This window comes from Carassius auratus, chromosome 6 (genome assembly GCF_003368295.1).
Source record: "Carassius auratus strain Wakin chromosome 6, ASM336829v1, whole genome shotgun sequence".
Taxonomy (NCBI): Eukaryota; Metazoa; Chordata; class Actinopteri; order Cypriniformes; family Cyprinidae; genus Carassius; species Carassius auratus.
The window spans coordinates 16,028,044-16,044,809 of record NC_039248.1 but is presented as its reverse complement, the minus strand read 5'-3'; the positions used below and the strand labels follow the sequence as shown (position 1 = coordinate 16,044,809).

At 36.2% G+C, this 16,766-nt stretch overlaps 1 protein-coding gene across 1 annotated transcript; it reads left to right on the top strand.

Moving 5' to 3' along the window:
* The first annotated feature begins 247 nt into the window (after positions 1 to 247).
* ephx4 (epoxide hydrolase 4) lies at positions 248 to 12,829 on the top strand. The gene is made up of 7 exons (XM_026263507.1): positions 248 to 973; positions 3,142 to 3,227; positions 6,582 to 6,739; positions 8,772 to 8,900; positions 9,816 to 9,919; positions 11,168 to 11,316; positions 12,004 to 12,829. The coding sequence occupies exons 1-7, from the start codon at positions 731 to 733 to the stop codon at positions 12,245 to 12,247; spliced, it is 1,113 nt and encodes a 370-aa protein (XP_026119292.1). The 5' UTR covers positions 248 to 730; the 3' UTR covers positions 12,248 to 12,829.
* The last annotated feature ends 3,937 nt before the right edge of the window (positions 12,830 to 16,766 follow it).

Genomic DNA, 16,766 nt, shown 5'->3' with positions numbered 1-16,766 from the left:
ACTGATAAAATATTTTTTGAGCAAATCAGCATATTATAATTTCTGAAGGATCATTTTGTGCCGTTAGGTGGTTTATATATATATACATATATAAAATTGAGAAATTTCCAAGTTAATTTTAAGTGGCACCTTTCATATGCAGCCTCATCATTCTGTTTATTAAAATAATCATCATACATTATATGTACATTATGAATATCGAATATGCTTTAGGCGGAGCTTAGGGTCTCGCTGGTCTCGGGATATCATTATTTCAATGCACCATGAGGTACACTATATTTTATTGTTGTATAAGGATAAAATATCCAATAACCGCTACACCTCATCTACACTGCGATCCGTGCTCTCCCGTGATTGACGCAGCTGCATCTGCTCGCTATTAACGTACCGCCAGCGGTCGCGAGCGTCCAGAACTCTGCGCGTGGACGGTCTGCGAGGTGGGCCCAGACAGCTGCCTGGACTAATGGGAGCATTCTAGTTTTGTCAGTGTAGGTGGGGTGTAATGGTTCAGTCCGAGGTGCGAACACTTTTGGGAATGAGCATCTTTTCTGTCATACGTAAGCGTGACTGAGGCTGTAGCGTCTACACGGGGATCCTCCCCGGACAGGATGCGCTCGTTGACGGTGCGACGGGGCTATTAAGATGCACGTCGTTTTTGAAACGCAGGCAGTTGAGTAAACAAATCAATAGAAGCCGTGATCAACAAGCGTATTCCTGCAGTAATGTAAAGATGGCGAGACTGCTTCATAACTTGCTGTTGTTGACAGTCGGGCTGACGCTGAAGATCAGAGTTATGGGATACTGGTCTCTCATCTATGGATACTGCGCGCTGTGCACCTGCGTAGCGCTGCTCAAACTTGGCTGGAATATCATCCTACGACCGTCAACAACCTTTCAGTGGACGGTTCGTGAGACACCCCCCGCGTGCCTGAATGACACGTCCTTGGGAACCCACTGTTATGTTAGAATTAAGGTAAGATGGATCAATGGTTGACAGTAAATGAAAGCATGTATAGCTTACATAAATATAACTTTGCTTTTTTAATGCTCAGATGTTGCTCTTTCATTTTAGGCTCGAAATATGAACTTTGACTTTGAAATGTTTCCTTAAGATAAATAAATGAGACGATTGCTGAGTAACTATAAACGTATTGCGGGTAGACCACATAATTTCATCTTGGAATAATTTGATGACAAATATCAGTGCGGTGAGATCGTGTTTTCAGGTTTGGGATATTGTTGAGAACAATGTTGAGATTGTTGATGAGATGCATTAAATCACCTTGTGTTTCACTAGAAGCAGAGGATCAAGCAAAAGAAGGCTGTCAATGTATAATCCCTTTAGCCTCATTGGTGTCTAAGAGAAAAAAATAAATGGATAGATCAGCCAAAATGAAAATTCTGCCATCATTTTACTTTTTCTTATGTCATTCCAAACTTAATTTCTTGCTTGCTTGCTTTCTGTAAAATTAGATTTACATTTATGCTTTTGGCAGATGTGGTTATTCAAAGCAACTTACATTGCTTTCCCAGTGAATTTAACCCATGACCTTGGTAGCATAGCACAATGCTTTATAGGAAAGGTAAATCCCTAAAAATATATAAGAAAATGTCTGGGTTTTTTTTTGTTTTTGTTTTTTTTTTAGGAATGTTATCCAGGTTTAACTCAGACCTTTTGCTTGCCAACATTCTTTAAAATTTCTTTATTCAGCAGAATAAAGAAAGTCATAAAAATTTGAAACAACATGAGGGTAATGCAGTTTTCATTTCTGGGTGAGCTATGTTTTTTCTTAAGGGAACTATCCCTTAAGATCTCATTTGTGATTTTTCTTTCCCATGTGCTTGTTCCCAGAAGCAAGCAGTTTCCATTATTGAGCATCAACTGAGCAAAGTCTTGCAGCAGACAGCAGAATGATCAGTTTCCCTCAAAATCATAGTCATTGCCTGGTCTGTGCTGTCCACTGGAGTGGTGCTGAAAACAGCTGAGGCAGTCTCAGGATAGATGTGATGTGTATATACCTGCAGAACTACGAACATAACGTTCACACTCTTCTCTACTATTTGGAACGTCATGAGTATTAACTAAATCCACTTTTAATATACTATCTCTGTATTTAAAAAATGTATTTAGTCACCACTTGTAGTACATTTGAGCATACTAGTTTACAAAAGATGATTCCATTGTACTACAAGTGGTAACTAAATATATTTTTTAAATACAGCAATAGTATTTTAAAAGCGGATTTTTCATATTCATGGTGACCCAAAATAGTACAATTTAGTACACTTAGAAGTTTATCTTAAGAAGTACTAAATGATTATTTTTAGTATATTAAGTACAAAATTAGTGCGCAAAATAAAGTACTTTAAGCACTTTAAGTAAAACAGCCACTTTAAGTTTTGTTCCTGTGTATATAACTTTTGTAACGTGGGATATACAAACATTTCTAAAGAAAAATATTGCAACTGCTTGAATTGAGAGATTTGTTATATAAACTCTGGCAACAACAGTGATCTCTACCTGACAGTAAAATAGCAAGTGACCTTGAAGAAATAAACTAATTCACGCAGAGTGAAAACAATACATTATATCAGATATTTTTTGAGGTGAGGTGTTTCTTGCACCCACAACTTTTTTGTATTCAAAAGGAAAATTTTGCATTGTGAACAATGTTCTTGAAATAAAAAGTTTCCTGTGGCTCAGTGGTAAAGAATTGTGTTTGCGGTGCAAAAGGTTGTGGGTTCAATTTCCAGGGAACACACATACTGGTAAAAAAAAAAAAAAACATTATAGCATGAATGCACTATAAGTTGCTCTGGATAAAAGCATTTGCTAAATGCATTAATAATACAAATGGCCAGACAATCAGAAGATACTATCACATGCAATTTGATGCAGGCTTTCATTTAACAGGGTATGAATTTTCCCATAAATGTCAATGGAAGATATTGCTTTAATATTAGCCTGCGGCCATGACTCCCTCTCTGGTTCATTTTATAGCTCTATCAACAGAGAGTGATGTGAGAATGGATTTTACATCAGGATGGACAGGCTTGTGTGATTAAAGAGAACGGACTGCTTTTATCATATCCTCCATTTATGGTGAAGAATAACTGCCTCTGGTCTCTGTATGGTTTTAGGAGTCTGGACTCAGATTTCACTATGTTGCTGCTGGAGAACGAGGAAAGCCACTTATGCTGTTTCTGCATGGATTCCCAGAGTTTTGGTGAGACTCAAACACACTCGCACACACAAGGGAAACCCTTCTCTTCTCTACTGGGATGCTGCCAGGCACAGATCGGAAATACAGTCTTGTTCAAAATAATAGCAGTACAATGTGACTAACCAGAATAATCAAGGTTTTTAGTATATTTTTTATTGCTACGTGGCAAACAAGTTACCAGTAGGTTCAGTAGATTGTCAGAAAACAAACAAGACCCAGCATTCATGATATGCACGCTCTTAAGGCTGTGCAATTGGGCAATTAGTTGAAAGGGGTGTGTTCAAAAAAATAGCAGTGTCTACCTTTGACTGTACAAACTCAAAACTATTTTGTACAAACATTTTTTTTTTCTGGGATTTAGCAATCCTGTGAATCACTAAACTAATATTTAGTTGTATGACCACAGTTTTTTAAAACTGCTTGACATCTGTGTGGCATGGAGTCAACCAACTTGTGGCACCTCTCAGCTGTTATTCCACTCCATGATTCTTTAACAACATTCCACAATTCATTCACATTTCTTGGTTTTGCTTCAGAAACAGCATTTTTGATATCACCCCACAAGTTCTCAATTGGATTACGGTCTGGAGATTGGGCTGGCCACTCCATAACATTAATTTTGTTGGTTTGGAACCAAGACTTTGCCCGTTCACTAGTGTGTTTTGGGTCATTGTCTTGTTGAAACAACCATTTCAAGGGCATGTCCTCTTCAGCATAGGGCAACATGACCTCTTCAAGTATTTTAACATATGCAAACTGATCCATGATCCCTGGTATGCGATAAATAGGCCCAACACCATAGTAGGAGAAACATGCCCATATCATGATGCTTGCACCTCCATGCTTCACTGTCTTCACTGTGTACTGTGGCTTGAATTCAGAGTTTGGGGGTCGTCTCACAAACTGCCTGTGGCCCTTGGACCCAAAAAGAACAATTTTACTCTCATCAGTCCACAAAATGTTCCTCCATTTCTCTTTAGGCCAGTTGATGTGTTCTTTGGCAAATTGTAACCTCTTCTGCACATGCCTTTTTTTAACAGAGGGACTTTGCGGGGGATTCTTGAAAATAGATTAGCTTCACACAGACATCTTCTAACTGTCACAGTACTTACAGGTAACTCCAGACTGTCTTTGATCATCCTGGAGGTGATCATTGGCTGAGCCTTTGCCATTCTGGTTATTCTTCTATCCATTTTGAGGGTTGTCTTCCGTTTTCTTCCACGTCTCTCTGGTTTTGCTCTCCATTTTAAGGCATTGGAGATCATTTTAGCTGAACAGCCTATCATTTTTTGCACCTCTTTATAGGTTTTCCCCTCTCTAATCAACTTTTTAATCAAAGTACGCTGTTCTTCTGAACAATGTCTTGAACGACCCATTTTCCTCAGCTTTCAAATGCATGTTCAACAAGTGTTGGCTTCATCCTTAAATAGGGGCCACCTGATTCACACCTGTTTCTTCACAAAATTGATGACCTCAGTGATTGAATGCCACACTGCTATTTTTTTGAACACACCCCTTTCAACTAATTCAACTAATTGCCCAATTGCACAGCCTTAAGAGCGTGCATATCATGAATGCTGGGTCTTGTTTGTTTTCTGACAATCTACTGAACCTACTGGTAACTTGTTTGCCACGTAGCAATAAAAAATATACTAAAAACCTTGATTATTCTGGTTAGTCACATTGTACTGCTATTATTTTGAACAAGACTGTATGTTGTTGTGGAATCAGTCCACATTATACACATGGAGTCATAGATAATATTTGAGACTCAAACCTTCCCTACCAACACAATTCTTCAGTCAGAGTCAGAGATGTGTGTATTATTGTTATGAAATGTAAAACGGGCGGTATAATGAATTCTGCATTTCGCAAATGTGATATGGAGTGTCGTGACATTCGGACTGTCTTGGGACCAGTGAAGCTGTCGTTTTAGTGAGCTGCCAGACTGCAGAACTGCGATCAGGACAGGACTGTGCCTAATTAATGTGGCATGGCTTCTTTCTGCTTCACTGGCCAATCTACTGCTCCAGAATCAGTGATGAACTCTTGGTCGAGTAGAGGAGACCTGGAGGACGCCCTTTTCTTCTGACTTCTGCTCCACTTTAGTTTGGTGCATTCAAAAAGTGCAAGTCAAAGATTTCCCTCTCTGCTGAGCAATAGAGAAATGTGGAGGTTAGAATAGGGGTGTGTGTGTGTGTGTGTGTGTGTGTGCGCGCTAATTTAACGCTCATTTATATTCTCACATATTGGGTTTGGGTCCTTAGAGCCTTTGCTGCACTGACTCATCAGAATCATAGTAAGGCTTACTTCAGGCTCTGACCAGGGGTTTAGTTACCCTTTAACTTTCTATCTCTCTCTTACTTCTCATTCTTTAAAGACAATTACTAGTTAGGGAATGCCACCACTTTGGCAGAGTTTACTAATACAATTAAACTAAATGTCAAGCTATGGGGTACTCCATAAAACTGGTTTTGCCTTTCCAGTTAAAGCACTAAAAAGTGGCACAATCTGAATTTATTTTTATTTATTTTTTGCCAAAATATATAGCAGTGCAAATCATTCTAATTTGTATGATTATTGTATTGTAGAAAAGTGTGGCAGAAATCATCCATTCAGGTGTCTAAATGTTGTCAGTCCAATTAATTCTTACTTTCCACAAGGTCTTTGGCCATAACTTGCAGGACCCCATAAAATATAAAGGTAGCTATATTAACATTTATACTATGGAAATAAAAAAAAAATACTGGTCATATTATTTTATATGTGAAGAATATTAACTCTTTGATAATTTGATGATTAGAAAGTTCAAAAGAACAGCATTTATTTGAATTAGAAATGTTTGTTAACATTATAAATCTTTACTGTCACTTTTGCCCAATTTAGTGCATTCTTGCTGACCCCAGACTTTTGAATGGTAATGTATAAAACGGCATAGAAATATGAAACTGCGATTGTCAATTCAATAAAATAATTGTGATTCCTTCATTCATTCTATTTACTTTCCCATGGACTCAGTTCTATACCAGCTTAGTAAACGCAAAAAGGTCACACTTTATTTTAAGGTGTCCTTGTTACATGTTACATGTACTTACTATTATAATAATAATAAATGATGCATAATTACACGTAATTAACCCTAACCATATAGTAAGTAAATAAAGTTAATTAATATTACTCAGTATTTAAATGTATAATTACACTGTAACAAGAACACCTTAAAATAAAATGTAACCAGAAAAACAACAACAATGTAGAACAGAGAGAGATTATCTAAATGTAATAAAAATGTTTTCATGTGTAACCTGTAGAATTCATACTAAATATTTATCAAAGCTCTACCCCTTGTTTTGCCAGGTTCTCCTGGCGTCACCAGCTGAGGGAATTTAAGAGCGAGTTCCGTGTTGTTGCGGTGGATATGCGAGGCTACGGGGAGTCTGACCTGCCCTCCTCCACCGAGAGCTACAGACTGGACTACCTTGTCACCGATATCAAGGACATTGTGGAGTATCTGGGTAAGAACAGACTGCCTCCATTACCTCAGCCCTATTTCCATTTCACATCCCAGCCCGTCTAGAGGTTTTGATGAGGCTGTTGTAGTGGTGAATGCTAATGTAGCACTCTTCCCAATAGCCTGTAATGTGAAGGTGACCCATTCACAGATGCCTTTGGCTTTTTAGATTTGTATTGTCAGTTTAGGCTGCTTAAAATGAAGTCTGATTGTCTGCCTCTAGATTTCAAATGTGACACAATCACTAGTTGAGCGGTGCTACAGTGTGACTCAAGGACAAGGGCAGATGAACAGTGTATATCATGTCGTAGTTAAACTCATCTGTCTGCTTGCACAGAGTGGCATGTGTGTAAGCAGCTGGTGGTGTATTGTGACAGGCCATCAATGACACGTTAGTAGGATTCATGATGATGTCTTGCTCCAGGGTCTCAGTTCCTTGACATTGGAATCACTCAGTTGCAGACGGTGGAAACTTCCACCCTGGCTCACAGCAATGCTGTCTTTCATCCTGAGCCAGTCCTTGATATGATACTAAATGAACTGCAGCATGATAGTATTATTGCAAAAGAAGACTTCCACTAAAACCACTGTGTAAACACTAGTTTAGAACATGAAATGTTGAAAATGACATGCAGGGACAAAGGTAAACAAGATAAAGTGACCAAGAGTTAATAATATGTTTATTAATATGATTGGAAAATGATGCAAACTCGTGTTGTCCAAATGTGTCTAAATCCTATGCCACAGTTCCAACTTAAAACTGAATGTTAAAAATGTTGACATTTAAATAGAAAATTATGGAGCTCTGCACATGACGTGGGAAAAAAAAGTTTTTGTGTTTTACATTTTTTAAGGTAAATAGTGGCTACATTGTACTTATTAATTCCCTCATTTTAATGTAGTTAAAACATGGCCATTTTTGGACTAATAGAAGGAAACAAATTCATAAAAAGAGGCCATGGATTACATTTTTTTCCGTATGTCATATGCGAATTAAAGGTTTCAAAACAAGTGATTGCATATGTATGCAGATCTATATGTAGAATAATTAGTGCTGTTAAACAGTTAATTGCAAAATAGGTTTGTTTTAGGGCCGTGCAATTAATTGCATTCGATTGTCATATGCGTCTCGTCAGTAAAGCTGGTTCCGTGATTAGTAGTAAATCATCATTACCTGTTTTCAGATTCAGCGGCATTCACTACACAGAGCTGTAGTTCACTGACAAGCTAGGCGTAATCACGTTCAAAATCGAATGCGATTAATCTGCGATTATGAATGCAATAATGCCTTATAGTCAGTGAACTATGGCTCTGTGTAGTGAATGTCGCTCTATCTGAAAACAGGTAATGATGATTTAGAACTGGCTTTACTGATGAGATGTACTTGGCAATTGAATGCGGTTAATTGCACAGCCCTAGTTTGTTTACATAATATGTGTGTAAATTGTGTATGTTTCATATGTATATATTAATACGAACACATGCATGTATATATTTAGGAAAAATGTTATGTTAATATATTAAATATATTTATATACAATAGAAAATATAAGAATATGAATTCAATATATATATATATATATATATATATATATATATATATATATATATGTGTGTGTGTGTGTGTGTGTGTGTGTATTTATATATACATGCTAAATATACACAATACACATGCATATATTATGTAAACAAAACTTTTATTTTGGATGTGATTAATCGCGATTAAAATATTTATCATCAACTGGCAGCTTCTTTTTTTTATGCTGGTGAGGAAAGAGAAAGTTGGAACTGTGGCCTAGCGGTTAGACACATTATGCTTTTGTGCATATTTGGAAAATATGAGTTTGAATTTGGCTTAGATCATATCTCAATCCTTTTTATTTATGTTTTCATTTCACATGATTTTTTTTCCCCTCTGATTTTGCTACAATTTCCTGTCTCGTCTCTCACTTTCCATATGAATTATGTGGCATACACACACAACACCACAACAAACACAAACATGCCAGCTTCCTCCTTCTGATCCTCTCCTTTAGGATACAACAGATGTTTTCTCGTGGGGCATGACTGGGGTGGCATCATCGCCTGGCTCTGTGCAATTCACTACCCCGAAATGGTGACAAAACTCATAGTGCTGAACAGCCCTCACCCCTGTGTGTTCACTGGTAAGTGCCCTAAACATCTGACAACCAGACTTCCTGTTCTATCATGCCTGCCCCAGAGACTCTGTTTTGGTTTTAGGGATCATTAGTATGATCTGCATCATTCACAATGAAATATTGTGGTTAGGCCCGGGGAGTTGTGGGGCTTTGCCCTCCATCTGTCTGGTGCGCTCCAGCCTGGAGGGGGAGGTAATTACTGTACAGGCAGGCTTCTGGCAGAGACACGGGACCCTCTCATAATAACACTCAGGACCTGACGAGAGTGACACGTACACGACTACACCTTTTACTTTTCTTGTTCTTTTGAAACGTATCTCCGCTTAATGAGCTCTCTTCAGTTTTAACCCTCTATTGCACGTGTTATGAAACATGATTTCATTTCATTTTCTTACATAACATGGATCTCGTTACTGAAATCAAAAAAGGTACGTTGCCTAGAAACAACGTTGTGAGAAAAAAAAATTAATCAAACGCTGATAATAAAACTAAGATTGAGAAGTGGAAAAATGTTTCCTGTGTATAGTAACACAAGGAAAGTAGACATTCTCTATATTCATTGCAGCCATGTCCTTATCCAGTGTTTCTTAAAGGCATCAATCACATTTATTAACATGCAGATAATAAATACGACTATAAATGTTTTACAGTTAGGTTTATTGACTTAACAAAAGTGAATCATGTTTTTGATGCCTGAAAAGCTTTTCTGAGGGCAGGTCTCCAAAGCACAAATGTGTGTCGTCCACACAGAAGTGTCATGCCAGATTTGAAATGATCCCTCCATTATTAACCATTTCATTGCCAATTTATATGTGAGTTACTGTATGTGCTTAAAAATGAGGCAAATGGGTTTGTTACCCTGGAGCCACACTGTACAATGTTTGGTTAGGTTTCCTTTTGCTTTCTCTCTTCTCTGTCCAGATTATGCCCTTCATCACCCGAGTCAGATGCTCAAGTCAAGCTACTACTTTTTTTTCCAGTTGCCATATTTCCCAGAGCTAATGCTCTCCATCAATGATTTCAAGGTGAGCTTGACTCAATATACTACCATGTTTAAAGAAATTAGACCTTTTTTTCAGTAAAGATGCAAGAAATTGATCAAAAGTGACAGTAAATGCTTATTGTTAACAACAAATAAATAAATTATTCTTTAGAGTTTTCTATTCATTAAAAATCATTAAAATCATGATTTCCATAAAAACATTAAGCAACACACCTATGATAATAAGAAAAAATGTTTCTTGAGCATATTAGCATATTAGAATGATGTCTGAAAACTTGAGTAATGGCTGCTAAAAAAAAAATCAGCGTTGCCATAACAGGAATTAAGGACATTTTAAAATCTATTAAAATAGAAAAGAGTTATTTTAAATAGTAATAATATTACACATTTTTACTGTATTTTTATCAAGTAATTGCAGCTTTTGTTGGGCATATGAGACTACTTTTAAACTCCTTTAAACATCTTACCAACAATGTTTATACTTTTGATACCTAAGTAAAGACATGAATGTGCATATGTATAAACTGAGAATTACTAGAACAGGGAATTATATCATTCTATTTTTTTTTTAATTACCCATCATTTTACATAACTGACCAGCTTTTGGGTCCAGCATGTGAATTTGTTTGTGTAAGAATTATGAATACAGAGTGAATCAGCAGGCCAAGACTGTATTCAGGCCATCTGTATTCAGCACACACAGCTTAGTCATTGTGAATCAGCTCTGGATACACACTAGTTTTAGTGTGATGATGATTTGATGCATATCATGCATTCTAATTGCCCAGCTATAGTACAGTATGTACCATTGTTGAAATGCATGTTTAAATAATCCAGTATGAAGATGTCTAGTATAATATGAAGAGGATATTTATGACAAGTAAAACCTTTTTGCTCAGCTGCCTTTGTGAAATAAAACTTTTTTTCTTTTTTCTTTTTTTTTTTTTTTTGCACAGCATGTATACATTTGTTTTTCTTTTACGTACTATTTTAATGTGACCAGATTGAATTATGGAACCCTCTTTATATAAAGTGTCTTGAACAACTATGTACTTATATTTAAACTAATCATTTGATACTGTGCTCTTATTGTGTACATGTTTTATGTTTTAAAAATGCCTCGATGTAACTACATCTTCAGCATTGCATATTGGACTTATTTTCTACTTATTAATCTATTTATTTAGACATAGTAAATAGTTAAAGCCATCTAATATATAATAGGACCGAATTCTTCAAGCTCATTCTGCTTTTTCATGTGGATTTACAGGCGCTGAAGAGTCTGTTTACCAGTCGCAGCACAGGTATCAGTTGTAAGGGCCGCTGGCTCACCACAGAAGACCTCGAAGCATACCTCCATGCCCTCTCACAGCCAGGGGCCCTCACTGGGGCCCTCAACTACTTCAGAAATGTCTTCAGGTACCTGCGTATTTTTTATTTTTTATTGTGATGTGTATTTCAAAATGTTATGGACATGACATCACCGGAATCTATAACATCGTGACTTAGACAAAATGAGAACTAAATTCATAAGTGAATATGTCCTTGTCAAGATAGAGAGAGATTGATTTCATGCTTTCTGAGCTGTGCATGAACAGCCATTAATTCACTGCCAATGCTGTTAAAAGTTATTCTTTTTAAAATGAGTTCATATCAGCATCATTTAATTTGCTTGCGGAGTGCATGTGTTAGGAGCATGTGAGACGTGCATACATGACTGAGCCCTCCATCTGCTCCTGAAGCACACTTTGATTATGTCTCAGGGCAGAGCTGCGCTGACTTTGTGTGTGTGTGTGTGTGTGTGTGTGTGCGTGCGAGTGGGTGTGTGTGTAGGTGGGCAGATGGGTGTGTGTAGGACGGCGCTGACATAACAGTTTCTACACAATAAATAAATCCTAACTGTAAACTATAGGTCACTAAAAGTGTAATGTTCACTAATTAGAAAATAAACACAAATTGGTCTTTTTTTGCTATTTTTATTCAATGTTTTACTCATATACAACAATATAAATATTAAGCTTTTTTTCAGCAAACAATATGTGCAGTTATTTGAGAAATTTTGAATCAGCTGACAGCCCTAATTTGAGTATTATTCGTAATCCGCAGTGTCCTCCCACTGAGTCAGAGTGAGGTGAAGTCTCCCGTATTGCTGCTGTGGGGAGAGCGAGACGCCTTTCTGGAGCAGGACATGGCCGAGGCCTGCCGCCTGTACATCAGAAACCATTTCCGCCTCAACATCATCTCTGGAGCCAGTCACTGGCTTCAACAAGATCAGCCCGACATCGTCAACACACTCATATGGACTTTCATCAAGGAGGGAGAAGGCAAGAAGAACTACAGGAACTTATAATGGGGTCCTTCTCCCTCTGAGCTCACCTGAAGAGGGGACCAGGGAAAAAGAACACAAGCACATTTGAATCGGAGGGGTTGCTTAGAGAGTAGAGCGTTTAATCTATTTTTCTCAAGTTTGCACATGACATTCGCCTTAAGGTTTCTTGGTGACAGTGTTTAAAAGTGTGTTGCAAAATATCTGTGAGTAAGCTGTATTGTGTGGTGCCTTTCGACATACCATTTTGCAGCATTAAAGATGTGCCATGTCTCTTTGAGACCGAGCTGTCGGTCGTTTGTATCACGGGATTTGCTACTCTCTGCACTCTCTGTAACACAATCTTATGGGAGTCCTAAACCCCTCCACCTCCACCTCTCTTATCAGGTTGTGTGGTCTTAGTGGAAGCTATTCTGTTTTGTATCTTTGACGATATTTGGCTTAAACTTCTGAGAATGTCATTATTTTGATCGTTCTGTATGATAAAACAAAGTGATGTTTCAATATTGTAAACTTTTTTGTATCTAGTCCTAAACACTGCATCCAAGACAGTAGAACCAGCTCTGCACCATTTTGATTTTGTAAGCAAATAAATAATAGCGGAAAGTCACTGAGTTGAATTCATCATTTGCTCTCTCTGTTACTGTTGCACTCTCTGTTCATTCACAATAATGTTCTACAAAATTGGTGTTAAGTTAAAACATTTTTTAAACAACAGTTATTGTTAACATATTTAATAAGATGCTTGCAAATTTTAAGATACGCGGTGCATTTGAAATCTGAATAAAGGTGAAATGGCATATTTTCATTTCAAATAAAGTGATGGAAAAAGGGAGGAAATAAATTTTATTAATTTAATTATTATTTTAACATTGGGATTAGGCCAGTAAATATCTTCACACAGAATTATCATAATAAACAATAATACTCATGTTAATTAAACTTTATGTTTCAAAATACCTTTCACACTTACCTTTCAGTAATGTGATTACTGGTAACACTTTAAAATTAGGTAATATTTGTTCAAATAAGTTAAAGGGTTAATTAGTTAATTAACTGAACAACAATACAAATAATTTAATACTTTGGAATTTATTAATCTTAGCTCATTTTAATTTCAGCATTTATTAACACATTATTAAAACTATATTCTAACTGTTAATAGTTGTATTTAATGGACCTGTGCCAACATGAACTAACAATAAACAGTTGTATTTTTATAATAAATAACAAAGATTAAAAAAAATAAATTAAAATGCATTGCTCATTATTATTTAATGTTAGTAAATGCATTAACTAAAGTTAACTAATGGGACCTTGTTGTAAAGTGTTATTGGTTTACCAAACACAACCCTCCTTTTTAAATCCAAGTCATTAGAGTAATGCAATAAACACTACTTAATGTGCAACACCACTTTAGCAGCCAATCATTCTGTGTTTAATCAAATTCAACCACAGTCTCTACTAACTGTATAAATTGCACAACAATTTAACTTTTCTATATTATTATTTATTATTGCTATTATAAAACAAACTGTAATAGGTGTGAACTATGTATTGTGATATTGTATTGTTGTTCTTCCACATTCATGAATCCATACTAAATAAATGCATTTTTCAGTGACCCATCTTATATAATATACAGTATTTTTCAAACCTTTCTGACAATGTAAACATTTTTTTTTTTTTTTTTTTTTTATAAATGTGACATATCATGGAAATCTGACTTTTCCTGGTTTTAAGCGCTAGAATCAGGTCCCCGGTGCATCTACCAACCAAGGAAATGTGAAAAAGATTAACCCAGTAACTTTAAGTTTCCACCCATGGCGCCGTCCTGATTTAACAAGCACAAGGCTCAGTAGCCTACTCACATGACAGCTGCTTTCTGTCCGTGTGCTTCGGATGTGTGCACTCAGAAAACCATATAAGAAGTTGTTTAAACTAATATTGTTAAAACGCATGATTTCATAAACATGACATTCTGAATCAAAACATATATTTTTAGGTGCTATCTGTAATGCAGCTCTATTCTGGAAAATGTTGGGGGAGCAGTAGCAACTTGTTTGCATTTAAAGAGACATGCTCAACCTGTTTGCCACTCAAAACAGGCTTTTTCCAAAAAAACAAACCAACTATATATATAAATGATATGTGGGGTATTTGCTGAAACTTTAATGATACATTCTGGGGACACCTGAGAGACTCATATTACATATTGTAAAAAGGGGCATAATATGCTCCCACTAAATGTTGAAATCTGCTTAAAGGCACAAAGCAGCAGCAAAGATTGACGAGTGTGACAAATGTTGTTGCAATTAGTTCTACAGGTGCTCCTCAATAAATTAGAATGTCAAGGAAAAGTTAATTTATTTCAGTAATTCAACTCAAATTGTGAAACTCATGTTTTATATTAATTCAGTGCACACAGACTGAAGTATTTTAAGTCTTTAGTACTTTTAATTGTGATGATTTTGGCTCACATTAAACAAAACCCACCAATCTCAACAAATTAGAATACTTTATAAAACCAAAAAAAAACATAAAAACTTCTGGAAGTATGTTCATTTACTGTACATATACTCAATACTTGGTAGGGGTTTATTTTGCTTTAATTACTGCCTCAATTCAGTGTGGCATGAAGGTGATCAGTTTTTGACACTGCTGAGGTGGCATGGAAGCCCAGGTTTCTTTGACAGTGGCCTTCAGCTCATCCGCATTGTTTGGTCTCTTGTTTCTCATTTTCCTCATAAGGCTGCGGTTCTCTCGGTTGGTTGTGCATCTTTTTCTTCCACGTTTTCATTCCACTCAACTTTCTGTTAACATGCTTGGATACAGCACTCTGTGAACAGCCAACTTATTGCCAATGAATTTTTATCACTTACACTCCCTGTGAAGGGTGTCAATGATTGTCAGAGATTTTGAAGGCTCAGGAAACCTTCGCTGGTGTTTTGAGTTGATTAGCTGATTGGCATGTCATCATATTCTAATTTGTTAAGATTGTGAATTGGTGGGTCTTGAAAATCATCACAATTAAAAGAACCAAATACTTAGATTTCTTCAGTCTGTGCATTGAATTTATTTAATACATGAGTTTCACAATTTGAGTTGAATTACTGAAATAAATGAATTTTTCCTCAACATTCTAATTTATTGAGAAGCACCTGTAATTAATACAAAATGTAAAGACATATGACTTCAACCATTCTGAAATATTATAAAAGGATTTCTTGCAAAACGACTAGTTAAAGACAATATTTAGTTTTTTGAATAAAGCTAAATAAGTTTGTAAAAGAGAGAGAGAGAGAGAGAGAGAGATAGATAGGAAGGACTAACTGAAGCTCCTTTGCTCCTGCAGGACACGGGTGCTGTCTGTGGAAAAAGAGGTGGCACAGGTGCTGCCTACATGTGGAAAGGAGGTGGGCACGGGTGCTCCCTGGTGCCTGGGGGAAAGGACAGGAATGAGTTTGCCATGTGGAAACAAGGCAGGCTTGGACACTCACTGTGGGGAACAAATGGGTGCTCCCGTGGGGTCCTGATGTGATAAGGTGCTCCCTGTGGAAAAGAAGCTTGACAGAGAAGAATTCTTTCCTTTTGCATCTTCTGCTTAAGGATACAGTGTCCATTGTCCCAGAGAGGGTTTTTCACAGTGCTTAGCAGTGGTGGATCATAGTACTTTATAGTATGGCATACAATTTATATCATATCAATTTATTGGAATATATTCCAATAATCAGATTTCTGATCTGACAGATCAAAATTTAGCAATGTTCTTAAATTGACTTGAAGGTTTGTTTGTTAAAGCTGGATGTATTCAACGAAAGCTAAAAAATAATGTTCAGTACCTTCAACTTCTGAGCATTTGTATGAAATCACTGACATCAAAAGCAGGAAACAACATCCTCATTTAACAATAGTGGTCCTCAGTTCATTGTTCATTTGGGAGTCACACTAGTGTTGTTTGCAGTCAAAACGGACCAGAGGCCACATTCGTGTAATTATTTTATTTTTGTGAAATAAATATACTACATTTTTAATAATGTTTATATATATATATATATATATATATATATATATATATATATATATATATATATATATAATTCATATTCATGGCCTATAAAAATGATGGTGTAAGAAATAAAAATAAATATGTATAATTCTTCATTTAATGAAGTATTTATGTAAAAATAATAAATAAATAATAATAATAATAATAAAAAAATAGAGCAAAGTAGCTATTTGAAAATCCATTTAATTGAGGAAGATTTGTTTGAATATAGCCGATTACCGACTTTCAAGCTCTAAGGTATTATAGCCTAAGCACGTACGGAAAAAGACATTGGATTAACATGGCTCTTAACACCTAAATTAATGATGTAAAAAAAAAAAAAAAAAAAAAAAAAAACATTTTTGGCAAATTATGTTTTTTTACATTTATCACGGTTATAGCGCCGCCTATGGTCGAATTTCTAGAAAATGTTGCATTCTTAGATTCATCTGACGCTTATGCTCACCTAGTTTCATGAAGTTGTGAGTTTTCATT